General features: G+C 40.1%; 1 protein-coding gene across 1 annotated transcript in view; it reads right to left on the bottom strand.

Moving 5' to 3' along the window:
• The window catches only part of LOC148030286 (protein HAPLESS 2-like), a 179,886-nt gene that overhangs the window by 117,833 nt on the left and 44,468 nt on the right, over nucleotides 1–17,585 (bottom strand). Inside the window, exons 5-6 of the mRNA XM_087686571.1 lie at nucleotides 5,223–5,304; nucleotides 4,938–5,001 (exon numbers count right to left, since the gene is read on the bottom strand). Of these exons, the coding sequence (XP_087542697.1) occupies nucleotides 4,938–5,001; nucleotides 5,223–5,304 (146 nt within the window). The remainder of the gene's footprint in view (nucleotides 1–4,937; nucleotides 5,002–5,222; nucleotides 5,305–17,585) is intronic.

Below are 17,585 nucleotides of genomic sequence, written 5' to 3'. Positions count from 1 at the left end.
AAGAAATTCGAAGGCCTCCTCGCTAAGTCGTGATTGAACCTCCAAGGCCCTAATCTAGGCGGTCTCTAAAGATCCTAGGTATCAGGAGAAGAAATGACTGCTCGAGGAGCCATCCCAAAAGAGTAAAGGGTAGGTGACAAACTTCATGATGAGGAGGTGTCCCCCCTGAGAGTGGAGGTGCAAGGGCCCCCTCTGAAGCGGAACAAGTAGAAGCCCCCTCTAAGGGCAAAGCGGGTATAGCCCCCTCTAAATCCTCCTCTATGAGAGAGAGGGAATCTAAAAACTCATGGATCACAGACTTCAAATCATCTAATGATGAAGTGACACAAGTCATGCCGAAGAAGGTATCTGGGGTATCGAAGATATCAAAGAACTCCTAGAGGTGGCCTCTCAAACATAAGTAGTCAAGGGTGGGGAAAAGGGAGGCTCAAGCTGTGGGCAATAATCATTGTCTCTAAATGGAGTGGACTGTGGAGTCGAAGTAATGGAAGGTATCAAACAATCACTGTCTCTCGAAGGACCGGATTGCCGAGGGAACCATAGCCAACAATGACTATCTCTCGGGGGAGCAAACTGCAGAACCACGGGTTGTCGAGATGGCATTCCTGAAAACCTAGAAGTAGAAGCAACCTCCATAGTGCATTATGGCAGTCACAAGGAGGCCATGGTACTAGTCAATCCTCCTATGGCTTGAAAGGGCTTAGTGCGCATCGGATGTGTCTTATTGCCTTGAGCATAAAAATCTAAAAGCTGATGCAAAATAAACCCTATGGCCCAAAAGGGAAAGGTGGCACAACGAGTGCTGGGGGGTAGACGCATATACTCCGGCAGGATAGGGAGCAAAGGTCCATGCCGGGAAGTAGTAATGAGAGTGCCACTGATGCTGGAAGAGGAGCAACCAATGATCCATCTACCGAAGGAGAAGTCATAGCACCAAGGTGTCAACCTGTAAAAGGATGGGTGGGTGAGAGAGGAAGAGAAAGGTATCTCCGTCTCATGGTGGCACAACGGAAATGAAGGGGAAAATCAGTAGATGATGTTGAACCCGCAACCTGTCTTTGCCTTCTCTAATAAACAAGGTCTTTAGCTCTCTCAGGTCCTACACTCTAATACCATGTCAAAATAAGCAACAATACAAAGAGACAGTAGGGTTTGCGAGGACTAACGTAGAGTGTATAAAACAAACATTAAGAGAGAAAAGAAACTCAAAACACAAGAATACAGTGATGATGTACTAAATCATGTTATGAGAAGAAAAATTGATATAGCAAAGTCGAAGCTCAAAAGATAATTGTACTCTCCTAACTGGATCAAGAAGCAGTACCTATGGGAAATCTGCACAGTGAAGGGAGCTAAACACAGTCCTCCAGACGATAAGCTATCAAACTAATCAATGGAAGGTGAAAGATAGTTGTCGAGGGAGTGGGGACCACAATCCTTTGACGCCATCAAAGATGTGGAAGATGATCACCAATTATATCGAGGGAGCGCAACGCAATCCTTTGATGTGGGGGAGTAACCTAGGTAGAAAAACTCAAATCCCAAAGTGTCAAAGCTATCAAACACAAGGAGAGCATTCCAAATGTTGAAGCTAGGTGGATAATGCTAATGGCAAATGATGGAGGATGAGCCGGGCTGCAAAAACGCAAGTCCCAGCTACCTCTGTGACAGACGAGTGATACCAAATGATGGAGGAGGAACCAAGATACGAAAACGCAAGTCCCAACATCCCTTGTGAGAGATGAGTGATACCAAGTGATGGAGGAGGAGTCAAGCTACAAAAACACAAGTCCCACTAGCCCCTATGATAGACAAGTGATGAAATCACTAACGTTTGGTGATCAAGACCATTGCCAAAGGCTAGGATCCTCATGTCAAGTTGGAGATAATGACGTAAGATGGAGCCTGAAGGAGAAGGGTGCTAATGTCAAGCAGATGATAGTGACGCCACATGGAAGATACTCCAAACGCGAGGCCTGTCACAATGTGCGAATCTAGAGCATGGCAGATGCTATGGCGGGCGGAAGATGAAGACCAAATTCATAATGACATGGACAAGTAGAGACAAACTATTACACAAGTGAATTAGGTTCCAAGATGGCAGCTTGAACTCATAAACACAATCTTGTGTAGGACTGACAAAGACAAGACACTTAACTAAAAGTACAAAGCATCATGACATTGTATTCATTCCATATGAAAGTGATAGTCAAGTACAATGCTTTATAGAAGTTGGGTTGTTCCACTCTCCTCACTGTGCATATGGGATTCAGTACAGCTCTTCCTGGAGCATGCATCATTTGTCTATTTCTCAATAAGGCCTAATGATGGAACAAGGTTTCTGAAGCAAAACACAAACAGTGAAGGTAGCCACGAGCCACGAACCGCAATGTCCCTCCTCAAGGGGTGTGAGGGCAATGGAAGGGGCTAGTGAGAGAAGAGAAGTGGTGGTGACAGAAAAAGGTGGTAAAGAATGATTGAAGAGAGTGGTAAAAAATGAATGAAGTGACTACCTACTTATAGGCATAAGCTATCTAGGGTGGTGTACCACTGTGTGGGCGCCCACTGAAAAAGTGACCAAAATGTGGACATCAGCCCTTTTTGGGGCTATTAGTGCAAAACCCTAAATGAAATGTTTAAACTAAAGAAGTGGTTTCTCAACAATCTACCCAGATATGTACTACGTCTGATAGCAGGATGCAGCTAGACAGCAAAATGCAAATTTGCTAGCCTGGACAATGGCCACAAGCAACAAAAATAAGGGTTGCCAACATGGACAAGAGAGTCGCCAGTCAGCTAGAGGTGGAATGGCAACTAGGCAACCAAATCTACCCTAAAAACATAGCTTGTAGGAGATGGAATAGGGCACTAGCAACAACAGACAGCACCATAGAATCCTCCATGAACTGCAATGTCCTCTATGTCAAGGTATAGGCAGCAATGGAAAGGCTGAGGAATGAAGGGGAGAATGATAGAAGAAGAGAATTTCTGATGAAGTGTGTGAATTGATGGATGTATAATGAATTAATTGTGTGTGCACTGTGCCTATTTATAGGCACTAGATAGTCTCGGGTAGCACCCCAGAATATGAGTGCCCAACCTTTTGGGAGCCATAAGTGTGAAACCAAAAGGAAATTAAGAAAGAGAATTGCACTTAATGACTGGATTTCTCTCGATAACCCCTCACAAGCCCAAACAAAGGTGCCCTCAGAGGTGTGTGAGAGAAGATGCACTCTGTAATCCAGAAATCCGCCAAGAAGGAAACTTGTAGAAAGAACTGTAGATAGGATGTGCTGATAATGCCTGAAACTCGACCTCGGGAGTAAATCCACTAGCTCCATAGCTCCATGCTAGTAAGAATGCAAAGGCCTAGCAGCAGAGTCATGGTTGAAACATATAAGGCCCCGAATGAGGTGTAATCTGTAGATCTTAGGGATCAATAGGTGAGATGGCAGCTCAATGTCAACCGCCCTATCCAAGGGAAGATGAAGAATGCAAAGGCTTCTTGCCATGGTGTGTGAAGGATTGCACGATGAGTAGTGACCCCTCCTAAAGCTGGAGGAAAGGGATCTCCATCTGAATCCCCCTCTAAGAGAGAGAGGGAATCTCTAAAAACTCATGGATCACAGACTTCGAAGCGTCTCATGATGAAGGAAATGCCACCAGAAGGTGCCGAATAAGGTAGCTGGGGTTGCAATGTAACAAAACCCAGACAACTCTCAGAGGTGGCCTCTCAGGCCTAAGTAGAAGATGGAATAGGGTGCCAGCAACAGACAGCACCATAAAATTCTCCATGAACTGCAATGTCCTCTGTATCAGGGTGTAGGTAGCAGTGGAGAGGCTGAGAAATGGAAGGGAGAATGATAGAAGAAGAGAATGTCTGATGAAGAGAGTGTGATCTGATGGATGTATGATGAACGAAGTGTGTGTGCCATATTTATAGGCACTAGACAATCTTGGGTAGCACCCCAGAATATGGGCGACCAACGTTTTTGGGGCTGTAAGTGTGCAACCAAAAGGTAATTTAGATAAATACATGCGCTTAATGACTGGGTTTCTCAAGAAGAGACTCAATCATCACTAGTAGCAGAAACTGATCCTAAATGCTATCAAATTTGTTTGAGGCAAGTTAGAAAGATTTTGAAGTATTAGCTGCCCACTTGTATGCATTAAGTGCCAATTTATAGTGTTTGCTTGTCAAGGAGTATACGTTGGTATAAACCCTTGCACTCAAGCCTCTTAAAATGACAAATATTGCTGGACCTGGACTGTCAAGGAAAACCCTCCCAATAACTCAGGAAGTCACTGAAGCCCTTTGAAATCTCATATAAGAGAGACACACTGCCCATATAAACTTGTGGTAAGATACCTTTGACTACCACATCTACCTTAAGTATCAACTGAAGTTCAGTGGAGCTGTTTTAACATTTGGCAATAAAGAAATCATGATGCACTAGGAAGAATAACCCCTGGAGAGAAGAACTAGGAAGACACATAGGAGAAAGTATGGGTGCATTACAAGATGAAAAGAGGAAAGCACCACTAAGTATCATTGCAGTGAAGTTAGAGAGGATGAATTTAAACGTAACATCACATGTATATTGAACACTAAGGAACCTTATGAAGAAGTTCACAGCTTTTTGGGGACAGAGAAAAAGCACTCCAAAAGGTAAGCATTATTCATGGATAAAACCAGAAAAACATCCATGTAAAATCTTCATGCTAGTCAAGTCCAGTCCCAGCTACTATTGATGTATGTGAAATTTGTTTCCTCATTGTTACACAATCACAGTCAAATCACAGAAGTTTCGTACCCCATATGGTAATTATTTGTATCAAGATAAAGACACGTCCACACCCATATTTGAAAACCTTATATCTAAATGAAATATCAAAACTGCTCCATTACTTTGCATCAAAAGTCAACAGAACCTTACCACTGTGGATCCAAACCCAAACAGTGTCGAGTTCCAGCAACCTTCTTGCTAAATTGACTTTTTGCTACATGGTAAATGGTTTGACATCAGTGAGTTTAAAAGACAGTAACACATTATTGGCACACGCTGCAAAAGCACATAAGAATTTAAGTGCAGATTATTTGCACAAGCCCCAAGAGCACATAAAAACTCAACTTAACTTTATGCATGTTGGTTTTGTCAGCAAGTAAAATATGTCCTATCTTCAGTTGTTCATTATCTTTCTATTTGAAAGGAGTCCCTTACCAGTCTCAATAAATAGACTACAGTCAGGAGTCAACCCTCGATGATGAGATTTCTTCAAACCTGTACAAAAGCAACAAAAACCCTGTGTACCAATGTTTAGTGAGCAAAGCTCAACCTTTTAATTACAAATCTTTTGTGAAAAATAGAGTTTTTCTTAAAGGAAATAACAAAGAGATATAGAAGCTATAGATCACTCTTGGCTGGCCTCCACTGCAGAGAAGCTTGTCAAAATAAAAGAAACATAGTTTGGATGGCAAGTTGCGGAGAAAAGTACACAAAGGAAAGGGCTTGTTAGGTTAGGATTCAGCAACATGCACACACTCACGTGGACACTCAATGAACAAGTGAACAGCAAGAAAGAGAGGAGAGTGCTGGAATGTCATGTCCACTATGTGAGGTAATATAGAGGAACATGGTAAGTCTAACAAATGCCCCTCAAGTGAAGGATGTGAACATATACATGTAATCAGCAGATCGATCCCCAAATGATAGTAAGCATAAATCCTTGTGAAAGGCTTCAAATTTCTCTATGGAGAGCTTTTGTAAACATGTCTACCAAGTTTTGTGTAGGGACATAAACCAAACTAGTCTCCCCTACATGGAGTCTCTCTTTGACATAATGATAATGCACCTCAATGTGCTTAGTGCGAGCATGAAATACTAGATTCCTCACAATCGCCATGGCATTCTAACTATCACTATAGAGAGAAGTGGGTGATTGTTGTTTATTGCAAACTATTTCTTCAGTCATTATGATGCAGAATTAGCAGATGCAGTTATCTATGTAGCAGTAGCAGCAGTTACATAGGCAACAATTGGATCAACAACGAATGCTGCATCAAGAACAAGAGCATACGCATGGTGCAACCAAGGTGATGAGGCTGTGGTAAGTGAGCGCAAACTATTTGATGGCCAGAATGTCTCAACCTATCTTAAAGCTTTTGAAAGCCAGATGCACTTCTTCAGAGTTCCATCCAATTGGAGCAATTATTTCCTATAGCTATAAATGTTGCTCTGTATTCAAGCTCATAGCTAGATGTGGCCACTATAGACTACTTCTTCCTTAGCCAAGAGATACATCAACTACCAAGCATGAAACAATCACGAGTAATTGACACCTGTGTGTCAAAACAATCATCCAACCCAACATCACTATCTGTGAATACATGCAAGCAAAGAAAAGTGCCTTGAGGATAGAAAAAGCCCAATGTCTAAGTGCATTTAAGATAGTTAAAGACACATTTGATTGCTTGTCAATGTGCAGTACCAACGTTGTGCATAAAGCATGCCAACAAAGAGACCCCAAACCAAATATTCAGCTCCAACCCAACATCACTATTTGTGAATACATGCAAGCAAAGAAAAGTGCCTTGAGGATAGAAAAAGCCCAATGTCTAAGTGCATTTAAGATAGTGAAAGACACATTTGATTGCTTGTCAATGTGCAGTACCAACTTTGTGCATAAGGCATGCCAACAAAGAGACCCCAAACCGAATATTCAGCCATGTATTGCACAAATACAATGGACAACCAACAGCTTACTGATAAAGAGAAGCATTAAATGATCTCCTGCACCCTCAAGTATAAACATCTGGCTTGTCTCAACTGGAGTAGAGATAGACTTTCAATCTTGTATCTAAAAATGCTCAAGGAGCTATCCAATGTACTTAAGATTGTCACAAAATAATACCCCCCTCAATTGCAATAAATTGTATGCCAAGATAGTAGTGCAAGTGGCCAAGATCTGTGACATCAAAAGCATGCTGCAATTCAGCCTTTAAGGCTGAAATCTATGTCTCATGAGGTCCAATCAACAACATATCATCCACATAAAGAATGAGAATCAAGAGGTTATCCTCATCTTTGTGGACAAAGTTTGCGTTTAGTGTTTGAATCATTGAAGCCAAGAGCAATCAAATACAGATGTATCTTTTTGTACCATGCCCTAGGTGCCTACTTCAAACCATAGAGGGCCTTATACAGCCAGCACACTTTACTCTCTAAGCATTTCTAAACGAAGCCAAGAGGTTCTGTGACATAAACCTCTTCATATTCAAGCCAAGAGCAATCAAATACAAATGTATCTTTTCATACCATGCCCCAGGTGCCTACTTCAAACCATAGAGGACCTTATACAGCTGGCACACTTTGCTCTCTAAGCGTTCCTAAACGAAGCCGAGAGGTTCTGTGGCATAAACCTCTTCATGAATATCACTATTCAAAAAAGTTTTCTTCACATCCAATTAATGCACATGCCAATCATAATGAACAACCAAAACAATGATAGTGCAAATGGTGGTCATGTGTGAACTGGGTGCAAACGTCTCATCATAGTCAATCCCATGATATTGGGCATACCCTTTGGGCAACAAGACGTGCCTTGTAGCAATAAATGCTACCATCAAATCTACATTTCAATTCATTAACCCACTTTGTGCCTATAACACACTTACCATCACACAAGTCACATTATGCCCATGTGCCATTTTTATGAATAGATTCCATCTCTAACTGCATAGCTACCATCCAATGCTCATCCTCTAAAGCAGTATGTATGAAACAGGTTCCTCATTGCATGCAGTATCTACAGGTACCTGCGCAACCAAGTTACCCTGCGCATGGCAAGTGGCTGCTCTAGTTCTACCAGGATGTGGAACGGATTGTTTATTGTTCCGTAATGTATCCAACAACCATCTAGGGACTCTTTTAGATTCCTGCATAACAGCCCTCTCATTGACCACTTCATCATCAGCAATGCCTTGACCAATGGGCTCAAAATCAACCTGCTGTTCATCATGTGTTTACTGCTGATTTTGCTGTTGTAAACCCTCAATAGGTTGCTGAAATTGACCAAAATCATGTGCAATTTGCTGAAAGTAACAAATTGTCAACATATCCATAGGCCCGACATTAAGCTGATTTTTGTAGTCCATTAAGGGATGACTAGCATGTTCAACAAATACCACATCTCTACTAACAAAAATCTTATTCGTGGTGGGTTAGCATAGGCGGTGCCTTTTACTTTCTACACTATAACCAATGAAAATGCATTTGACAGCCTTGTCATGCAATTTATGTCTTTGTGGCTATGGCACAAAAGCGTATACCAAACAACCAAAGAAACAAATGTGTGACACTTCTAACTTTTAGTGACACCGTTTTGTTGAGGTGTGTAAGGTATAGTACATTGATGTTTAGTGCCCCGTTCAGCCAAATAATTGTTAAATTATTGTGACATGTATTCCCCCCCTATTGATCTATACGGATTGTAATCAACTTGCATCTTCTGCCATTATCAGCCAAGGCCAAGAAGGTTTTAAGACATGTAAATCCTTCTAATTTGTGGATTAAAGCATACATCCAACAATGACGGGATCAATGAAGGTAACAAAATACATGTATCCTTCTATGGATTTGACATTCATGGGTCCATAAAGAACACTACGCACAAGCTGTAATTTTCTATCAATACACATAGGTCACTTTTGGGAAACCGAGCACGATGGATTTTGCCAAGTACACAACTCTCACATACATTGCATAGGCGCTTTCAACAGAGGAGAATCAAGCACCATATTTTTGCTTCTCAAGCGAAGCAACCTGCCATAATTAAGATGAACAAATGGAGCATGCCATAACTCGGTATCATCCATAATGGTGGCATCAACCTATAATGCATCCTCTGATGCTCTCCTCTCATATAGATCAAGTCAATATAGGCCATTGTACAACATGCCTGTGACAAGAAGGGCATCCCATCACTATAGTCATAAACACTACATTGATCCATGGGGAATTTAACCACAAAACCAGCATATGCAATGGCTAAAACTGAAAACAAGTTTTTTTAATGCCAAGCACATATAAAACATTTTCAAGCATGATAGTTTTTCCATCTACTAAAACAATGGGGATCTATCCAATGCCTTGGATTGCATATGAAGCATTATTTACATAGACATATAAAGCGTTATTTGCATAGACAACTCATCCCCCCCCCCCCCCTTGTGTACATTTTCATATGATATAAACAAGTTATGAAAGGATGTTATATGCTTGAAGGGACCGCTATTAACATACCATATATTCCTATTTTCAGCCACTATTAAGCCATAAGCATGAAAAGAAGAATCGTGTGAACAACTCACAACAAAAGCATAAGACTTTGACCAATGTCCAAACTTGCTAAATGTGTCATTGTATGCTTCGCACTCGCTGAATTTTCAGCAACAGTCATGCCCAATTGCTTCCTTTTTTCATTTGCAATGCTCTTTCTCCATTCCTCAATAATATGCCTCTTTTTCTTGTAGTAATTGTATCTCTTTTCCTTAGTATCCTCATCCTTGGTGCTTAAAGACATGGAATAAGCTGATTTGTCTTTACTCTTTGAGTTTGATGGCCACAATGATGTCCCTTTGTTTCTATGGCTAGCTGCAAATGCTTGATTTTCCAAACTTATGTGAGAGAAATCCACCCATGATTGCTCTTCTTGCAATAACAATGACACCAACGCATCAAATGTGTATGCATCAACATCTCCTTTTGTGAGTAAGCGAAGTGTAGTGGCAAAACTCTGATAAGTGTCAAGTAGACCAACCAAGATTGTAGAAACAAGAGAAGCATTAGGAATTATCTCATCAATATTTACAAGTTTCTTCATTATATCCTTGATACGTGTAATGTAAACATCCACTAAATCATCCTCTACCATAACCCTAACAATGTTCTTTATCAATCTGTGCTTTTTGTACAATAATGATTGTTATCTGTAAACAAGCATCTCTTTACATGGTGGAGGTGCAATATTCCATGCTATGGCTGGTCAAGAACCACATGGGGATGCACAATACAAATCCTTATAGCATGCAGCAATCAATACATGGAATACCAGGCTCAATGTATCCAAGTATGGTCAAGGACCACATATAGAATGTATAGTAAAAATTCCTTATGGTATGCAGCAACCAATGCATGGAATATAAGGCCCAATGTATACAGGTATAGCAAGTGAAATGCAAAATCCCATGTATGGAAGCAATGGCATAATGCACGAGGCACAAAGTGGCATGTTGATAGTGTATTTCCTTAGTTGTTGTACACGATCAAGTATGCAAGATAACTTGTCTATTGCACGAGAGTACAATCAAAGTATGTGCCTAGGCATCACACCCATCCCATCTCAACTCATCAACGGTGGGAGGTGTAGCAAGGGCTAGAGTGGAAAATCCACTAGTGACAATGGATGAACTAGATGAATCTGCAGCATTTTGTGTAACGGGACTTGCAAGCATCTAAATCAGATACATATCCCCAAAGTTGTTTGGAAACTAAAACATGTTTTCATCATGTACGCCCACATCCGTTAATTTGTGCCATCCAATTTATCTGAATCCCCAAACATATTTAACAAGTCATTTTGGCCTACCACTGAAAGCTATATGAAACTGAATTTTCAAATAGCGGCTGTCAAATAGGTACCTAAAGGTGTAATAGTATGAAAGAGAAAGAAAAGGCTTTAAAAACTTGCAAATGGGTGCACAATTGATGATATCAAAGAAAATTTTACATCTAAGAAGCTCCAATGTCCCCAAATGTCGGTGAAGATGATCAAATTCACCTTGATTTTGATGAATCTGGTCAAATTTCACAAAAGTCCCAAATTTTTCTAACAAAATTTACTGAAATTTAGACTCAAATGTAAAAAGCCCCCAAGTTCCTAACGTGAAGTCAGACCATTTTCAGCTCAAATGGGAAATCTTCAAATTTTCAAGGAAATTTGATGATTGTGTGAGAAAGCACCAAAATTTGGATCAATTCAAGAGAGAAATGAAAGATTTCTAAGAAAAAAAATTTAATGTGTATATTTCTGTGTGAACAGGGGCTGGAACAGAATCATGAAAAAACACAGACTGTCGGGCTAGAATGGAACTATCGATGCACTTGCAAGACTGGCAACAGGTCAATGCAGGCTGGTTGGCATTAGGTTCACAGACTGTGGACAGGCAAAACATGACGTAGCTGTGCACGGCGTGAACAAGCAAGCAACAGGTTTGAGGGGCAGCAAGCAGAACAGGTAGGCCATGCTTTGCAAACTATCATGCTAATGGGGCACCAACTGCAAGACAAGTCTCATTGAACAAAAGGTGAGTAAATGGCGTTGGCTGTTGGGAACAGATCTGAAGCTTCATGGGCAAGCTAAGCAGGTAGATTTCCAACATAGATAGACCATAAACAATTGAACCAAGTTTTGAGTGGCTCTCACTCTCACACACTCACAATGAACAAGTGAATAGCAAGAGAGAAGAGAGTGCTAGAAGGTCACATCCACTATGTGAAAATGATAATGAAAGTACAATCCCTGAGGTACTGAAGTACCACATCTACTAATGGATTTTCACACAGGAAAAACACCCTTCTCTAGCTAGAAGGTAAAAGGTGCATGTGGATAAGGGAGAGTTTGCACCAAAACTATAGAGGAGCACAATAAGTGTAGCAAGGGTATCAAGTCAACTCAGCATATTCATTGGGGTAATATAAAGTGGGTTTAAAGAGCCAAGTTATAGTGACAAGGAACAATGATGCCAACTACCTAGGGCTGAAGAACACCATCCAAGGGCATCCCTTTTAGTATTCAAGGCTTGCACAAATCACAAGTCACTTGCTATCTCAAACAAGCACTCCCTCAATGCCAGTTCTTGAATCAACCTAGACTTGTCTCCAATGTAGTGTCCTTAATTGTTCTCACCAAGACCATAAACAATTGAACCAAGTTTGAGCAGCTTGAGAGTAAAGTACCAACTAGAAAGAGGTATTACTCTAATACCACTATTAGGTTAGGATTCAGTAACTCGCACACACTCTCGCACACTCACAATGAACAAGTGAACAGCAAGAAAGAAGAGTGCTAGAAGGTCACATCCACTATGTGAAAATGATAATGAAAGTACAATCCCTAAGGTACTAAAGTACCACACCTACTAATGGGATTTCACATAGGAAAAACACCATTCCCTAGCTAGAAGGTAAAAGCCACCCATGGATAAGGCAAAGTTTATACCAAAACTACAGAGTAGCACGATAAGTGTAGCAAGGGTATCAAGTCAATTCAGCATATTTATTGGGGTAATATAAAGTGGGTCTAAAGAGCCAAGTTATAGTGACGTGGGACAACAAAGCCAATTGCCTAGGGCAGAAAAGCACCATCCAAGGGCATCCCTTTTAGTATTCCTTTATCATTATTCAAGGCTTGCGCAAATCACAAGTCACATGCTATCTCAAACCAACACTTCCTCAATGCCAGTGATTCCCATGTGCCTTATTCTTGAATCAGCCTAGACTTGTCTCCAATGTAGTGTCATTAATTGTTCTCACCAAGCTTGACAATAGAAGTGCCAAATCCGTCCATCCATACTCCAACAAGTGTAATGCATAAGATTACATGTTGTTCACAATCCAATGACCTACAACAGTGACATTCAAGGTGCAAAGCTAATCTCACACTATTGTGCGCTACAAACAATGTGTAAAATGTGTAGATATCAGCTAGAAATTGATCTAATCTGTTGTACAAAGCCTCAACCCTATTCATTGTAGAGAAATACTCATCTACAAATAACAAATACAATTGTATGACAAAGCACAAAGTGATAAAGAACACAGTTAGAGTTAGGGCAGCTCAAAGACAATGAACACTGAAGAAGATAATGAATAAATGAATGTTGAATATATGTACAATGCTCAACGCAGCAAACACACTATGCAAAAGGGAAAGACTGACTCCTATGTCCCTAGGATTGGGACAAACAGTATGAGCTAGAGAGTGTGATGTACTTTTAACGGATCCCGAATCGCAACACATAACCTCGGAAGATGTCTCACAACTGGATGGATCAATGTGACACATGGGTCACGTAGGGGAAAAATCAGAAAAATGTTGATAAGCTAATGACATGGTAGTAGGCAACAAAACACAGCTTCTAATGACACGTGGCAGGCTGTATGGCAGCAGATCGGTCAAATGCAAGATGTGACTACCACATGGTAGGCTAGCAATAGCTAACATGGAAAAAGCAATGGTAATAGATAGTCGTACAACAGTAAACAAAGCTTGATCAACAATGGAAAGCAGTCGCCAATAGATACAAGGGGTTGGACAATAGGCACCGATAGCAAACAACAGTTGACAGCACTCAAAGTGAGATATCCGTCATGCGGGATGTGGACAGCAGAGTTTTGCACTAGCAATCTGCGAAACTGAGATTAGGGCTGAGTGGTGGGCATCCTATCTATTAACACATGGATGGATCCTCCCAAATTAGGGTTTGGGACACACTCTCTAGGATCGCATTTCTTTTTTAATGAATTAAGTAAATTTGAGACTAGGGGCTGCAATTGAGAGCTAACTAAGTAAGAATGAACTTTTTAGGTAACACCCCTCACTCAGGCCCAAAACTAGATCCAAGAAGGGACAATCAAGATAGCGCAAGCCCAATTTTTCTTTTACCCCAAGGTGTCCTCCCAACCCAAAGCAACTAGGGTATCGGGAAAATGGTGCTCCTCAGTTGCCCGTGACCTACCAAGGATATAAAGGCAATGGTCATCTTACCAAGGGAGCCGAAGTGATCACCCTAGAGAAGCCAAGGCATCAGACAAAGGGTGCTCATTGGCTGCCCACCCAATGGCCTACTAGGACTTGCAAAGATGGATGAAACCACAATTGACTTATCTCTTTTTTTTAAAAGTATTTTAAATGACAATTTTTGTCCTAAGTAGTAATTTGTGTCCCTAGGGGAGAATAAAAGGGATGGTTAGATCCAACACATCACAAAACAGACAAGCTATCTCGACCAACCATGGGATCTCTACGAATATGGTGGATCTAGAGCCAACCACTCTCTGACCGAAAAGGAATAAATGCACACACATGCATGTTTACAAGGCATAGTTATTAGGTACAATACGGTACTGTACAATAAAATATGGTACACTACAAAAAAATACAGTACTAAATGATACCTTAAGGATTTATAAGATACAATACAATATTAGTCTGAAAATAATTAACTTGATTTTAAACGTACAAATGGTAGAACACACATTTAAAGACAAAATAGCAATGCCATTACAAAATAAGTTGAAAACAATAGGTTGCAAGCCAAAATTGGCATATACTAGGCCCTAGCCATCATATATGCAACATGTGGTACAACAACATACATACATAGAATCTAGAACATAGGTAGGACTAGATAAAATAATGCAAAAAGATAGAGGCCTAGAGTCAAGTATCACTATCACTATCATCATTATCATCATCAGGACTATCTAAGTATTCATCAAGAGACTTTGAAGATGACTTATTAAATTCTAGGCGAATAGTGCCTAGCTCAACTTGCTCTCTGGTGAAGTAGAAGTGTATTGTAATGTGCCTTGTCTTCTGTAGGGTGATGACAAGTTTACCAACTAGTGCAATCGCACTCATTGTCGCAATAGATAATAATTAAACAAGCACAAGGGAACTGAAGCACTACCAATAAGCTCCTAAAATAGATGGCCTCAATGGTGCCATCGTAAAGAGCTAGGGGCTATGCCGCTACCATCTCCTGCTTATGGCTTAACCAAGAGAAAGGAGCCGTGGCCAAGGAAAAGAGGCTACGTAGCCACCATGGAAACACAAGGTGTCAAGATCTCCTACCCGATCGGTATCGATATAACCCTGCAAGTATAAACCATGAACCAGAGTCAACCGATAAGAATAGGTACATCGAAGATATCTCAAAACACGTAAACAATCAGTCCAATGTAACATTCTATGTGCAATGAAATATTTACTAAGCAAGCTAACTGTGTAAGCTAAATATGGCCTAGGATGAATCAACCAAAGAAGCTTCCCTACAACAGACCTATAGGTATGCTCGTTGAAGGGTTGACCAAGAGTATCCTTAGATGATAAGTGGACAGTGGGATCGAGAGGCATGGCCATAGGCTGTGTCTAATCTATGGAATATTGTTCCACTAGTTGCGGAGCCTTCTGCTATGACACAAAAATAATACCCTTGGAACGAGCTACCTTCGTCTCCAAAAATAAGACAGCTGTATCTCAAATGTGAAACTGTGCTGGGCCTTAATTTTTCCACTATGGCAACAGGATCTAAGTCAGTGAGAAGTAAATCATCTATGTATAGCAAGATATAACTGACATATAAGTTTAGGTCATAAGGGATAGAATTGTATTTTGAGTCCGAGGGAACTCATCCATCCTCTAGAACCAAGACTGTGGTGCTTGCTTCAGCTCATAAAGAGCTTTCTGTAAACAAAAGCACTTGTCTTTCCACTAAACAAAAGAAATTCAAGTGGCTGCTCCACATAGACTTCCTCCTCCAAACGACCATTCAAAAAGGCACATTTGGCATCTATTTAGTGGATTGGCCAACCTTAATAAGCAGCTAGCAGAACCAACAATGAAAAGATATTAACCATGCAATAGGAGCAAAGGTTTCTTGATAGTCAATACCTTGCTTCCATCAAAACCCTTGCACTACAAGGTCAACCTTATACTTGTCTAAAGTCCCATTAGCTTTTAGCTTTGTCCTAAAAATCCACTTGGTCCCAATGACTTTCTTATGACTTCAACAATCCACTGAAGTCCAAGTCTCATTTCAGTCAATTTGAGCAAGCAAGCAAATAGTTAGAAGCTCTCCCATTCTCTTACTCTTTTCCTTGGATAATGCTTGTGGAGGCACCGAAAGCAGGACAAAGCAAAAATTTCAAATTATTGTAATATTTGGTGTGTAAGCAAAATGATATTATTTTGCAAATTGTTCCCTTAGGATCTTTTCCACAATGGTTTTTGGCCAATTTGAGGCCATTTTGGGCCCCATTTTAGCTCCATAAAGTTACAGATAGTAGTTCCAAGTTATACTATAATTTTACTTATGTCAGTCGTTCTTAAGTATGCATTTTATATATTTCAAATCTGTAAATTATGAGGTATTTATCAGGAAGAAAACACAAAGTTTATCTGTAAACAGGTTACAAATTATATGTATTATGAGAAGTTAGTGAAAAAGACTGTCTGATTTTTTACTATGCACATCCTATGAAAGGTTGCAGAAAACTTCCTTGTTGTTTGCTACTTAGTTTTGACATAATGACTGAGAATAGTGGAAATTCTACTTTTGAGGAACTAGACAAGAACTACTATCTATCAGGAAAGTTCTATGTGACGAACTTCCTTATTGGAAAAGGCCTCTATGAGTTGGTTTTAAGTGAAGAAAATGAACCAAAGCTAAGTGATCTTGTAACTGCAAAAGAACTAAAAAGTGTAAAAAGAATCGAATGCAAAAGACAAAGAAGTAATTTATTGGTTGTTTACAATCATTGATAACAATATGTTGGGGCATATCAAAAATCTAGAGAATTCGCATGCAACTTGGACAATCTTCAAAAATATGTTTTCAGTAAATACAAAGGTATAGAAGATTCAACTCGAAAACTTTGAAGAAAGAAAAGATTTCTATAAATGAGTATGTTTTGAAGGTGATGAGCATTATCCATTGCAGCCTTGTATCTTTCTACAATGAATCAGTTTGTTCCTTCTCTCACATGCGTTCCTTTCAATTTCCTTCTCTCCGTGTTTACTTTTCTTTCCACTGCACACTCTCACAAAGCCAGCCTATATCCTTTCTCCCCTCCTTTGAAGAGTATAGACAATCTATGTCCAAATCTTGGAGAGATTCTCTGTAGTAGATATGCCAAAAAATTCTATGGCATAACTACATAGTCCAAACGTACCAAGCAAATGCATAAGCTCCATCGGCAATGCCAGTCCACTCTTTGAAAAATCCGCATTCCTTAAAATATGACCTAAAATGAAAAGCATCTATGGCAATGCCCTTGAGTCCACATTGACTTTGAAAAATCCGGTATGACATTCTTGCTTAAAATCTGCTAAAATGAAATAGGCATAACTCCCTTGTGTATCCTCGTAGCACAAGGTATGCAATCATCTCCCGTGTCACAATCGCAAATGCTATTGAGCCATGAAACACCATCTTAAGGGCTCTCCTCCATACCTCCTAGGCCCTAGGGTGATCCCCATAATAGGTAAACTCTAACTTAAACTAATTCAAGGAACAAGCTCATATGAGAGGAAGGAGTCAAACTAATGAGAATTGTGGAGGGATGCAAAGATGAGCAAGTCAAGTTTTGTACTAATAGTATTGGACCCTAACATTGAGGAAATTTTCTACTTGGGACCTTGTGTGAGCATTAATAGCAAAGTTTTTGTATGTAACATAAAGATATTAGATAATGCTTAATATGATTGAGATTTTCCAAAAAGAAAAACAATACTTCTCATGA

Source organism: Lygodium microphyllum, chromosome 10 (genome assembly GCF_053477565.2).
Source record: "Lygodium microphyllum isolate KBCC chromosome 10, Lygodium_microphyllum_v1.1.10, whole genome shotgun sequence".
NCBI lineage: Eukaryota > Viridiplantae > Streptophyta > Polypodiopsida > Schizaeales > Lygodiaceae > Lygodium > Lygodium microphyllum.
This window is presented reverse-complemented; position numbering and strand designations above follow the sequence as displayed.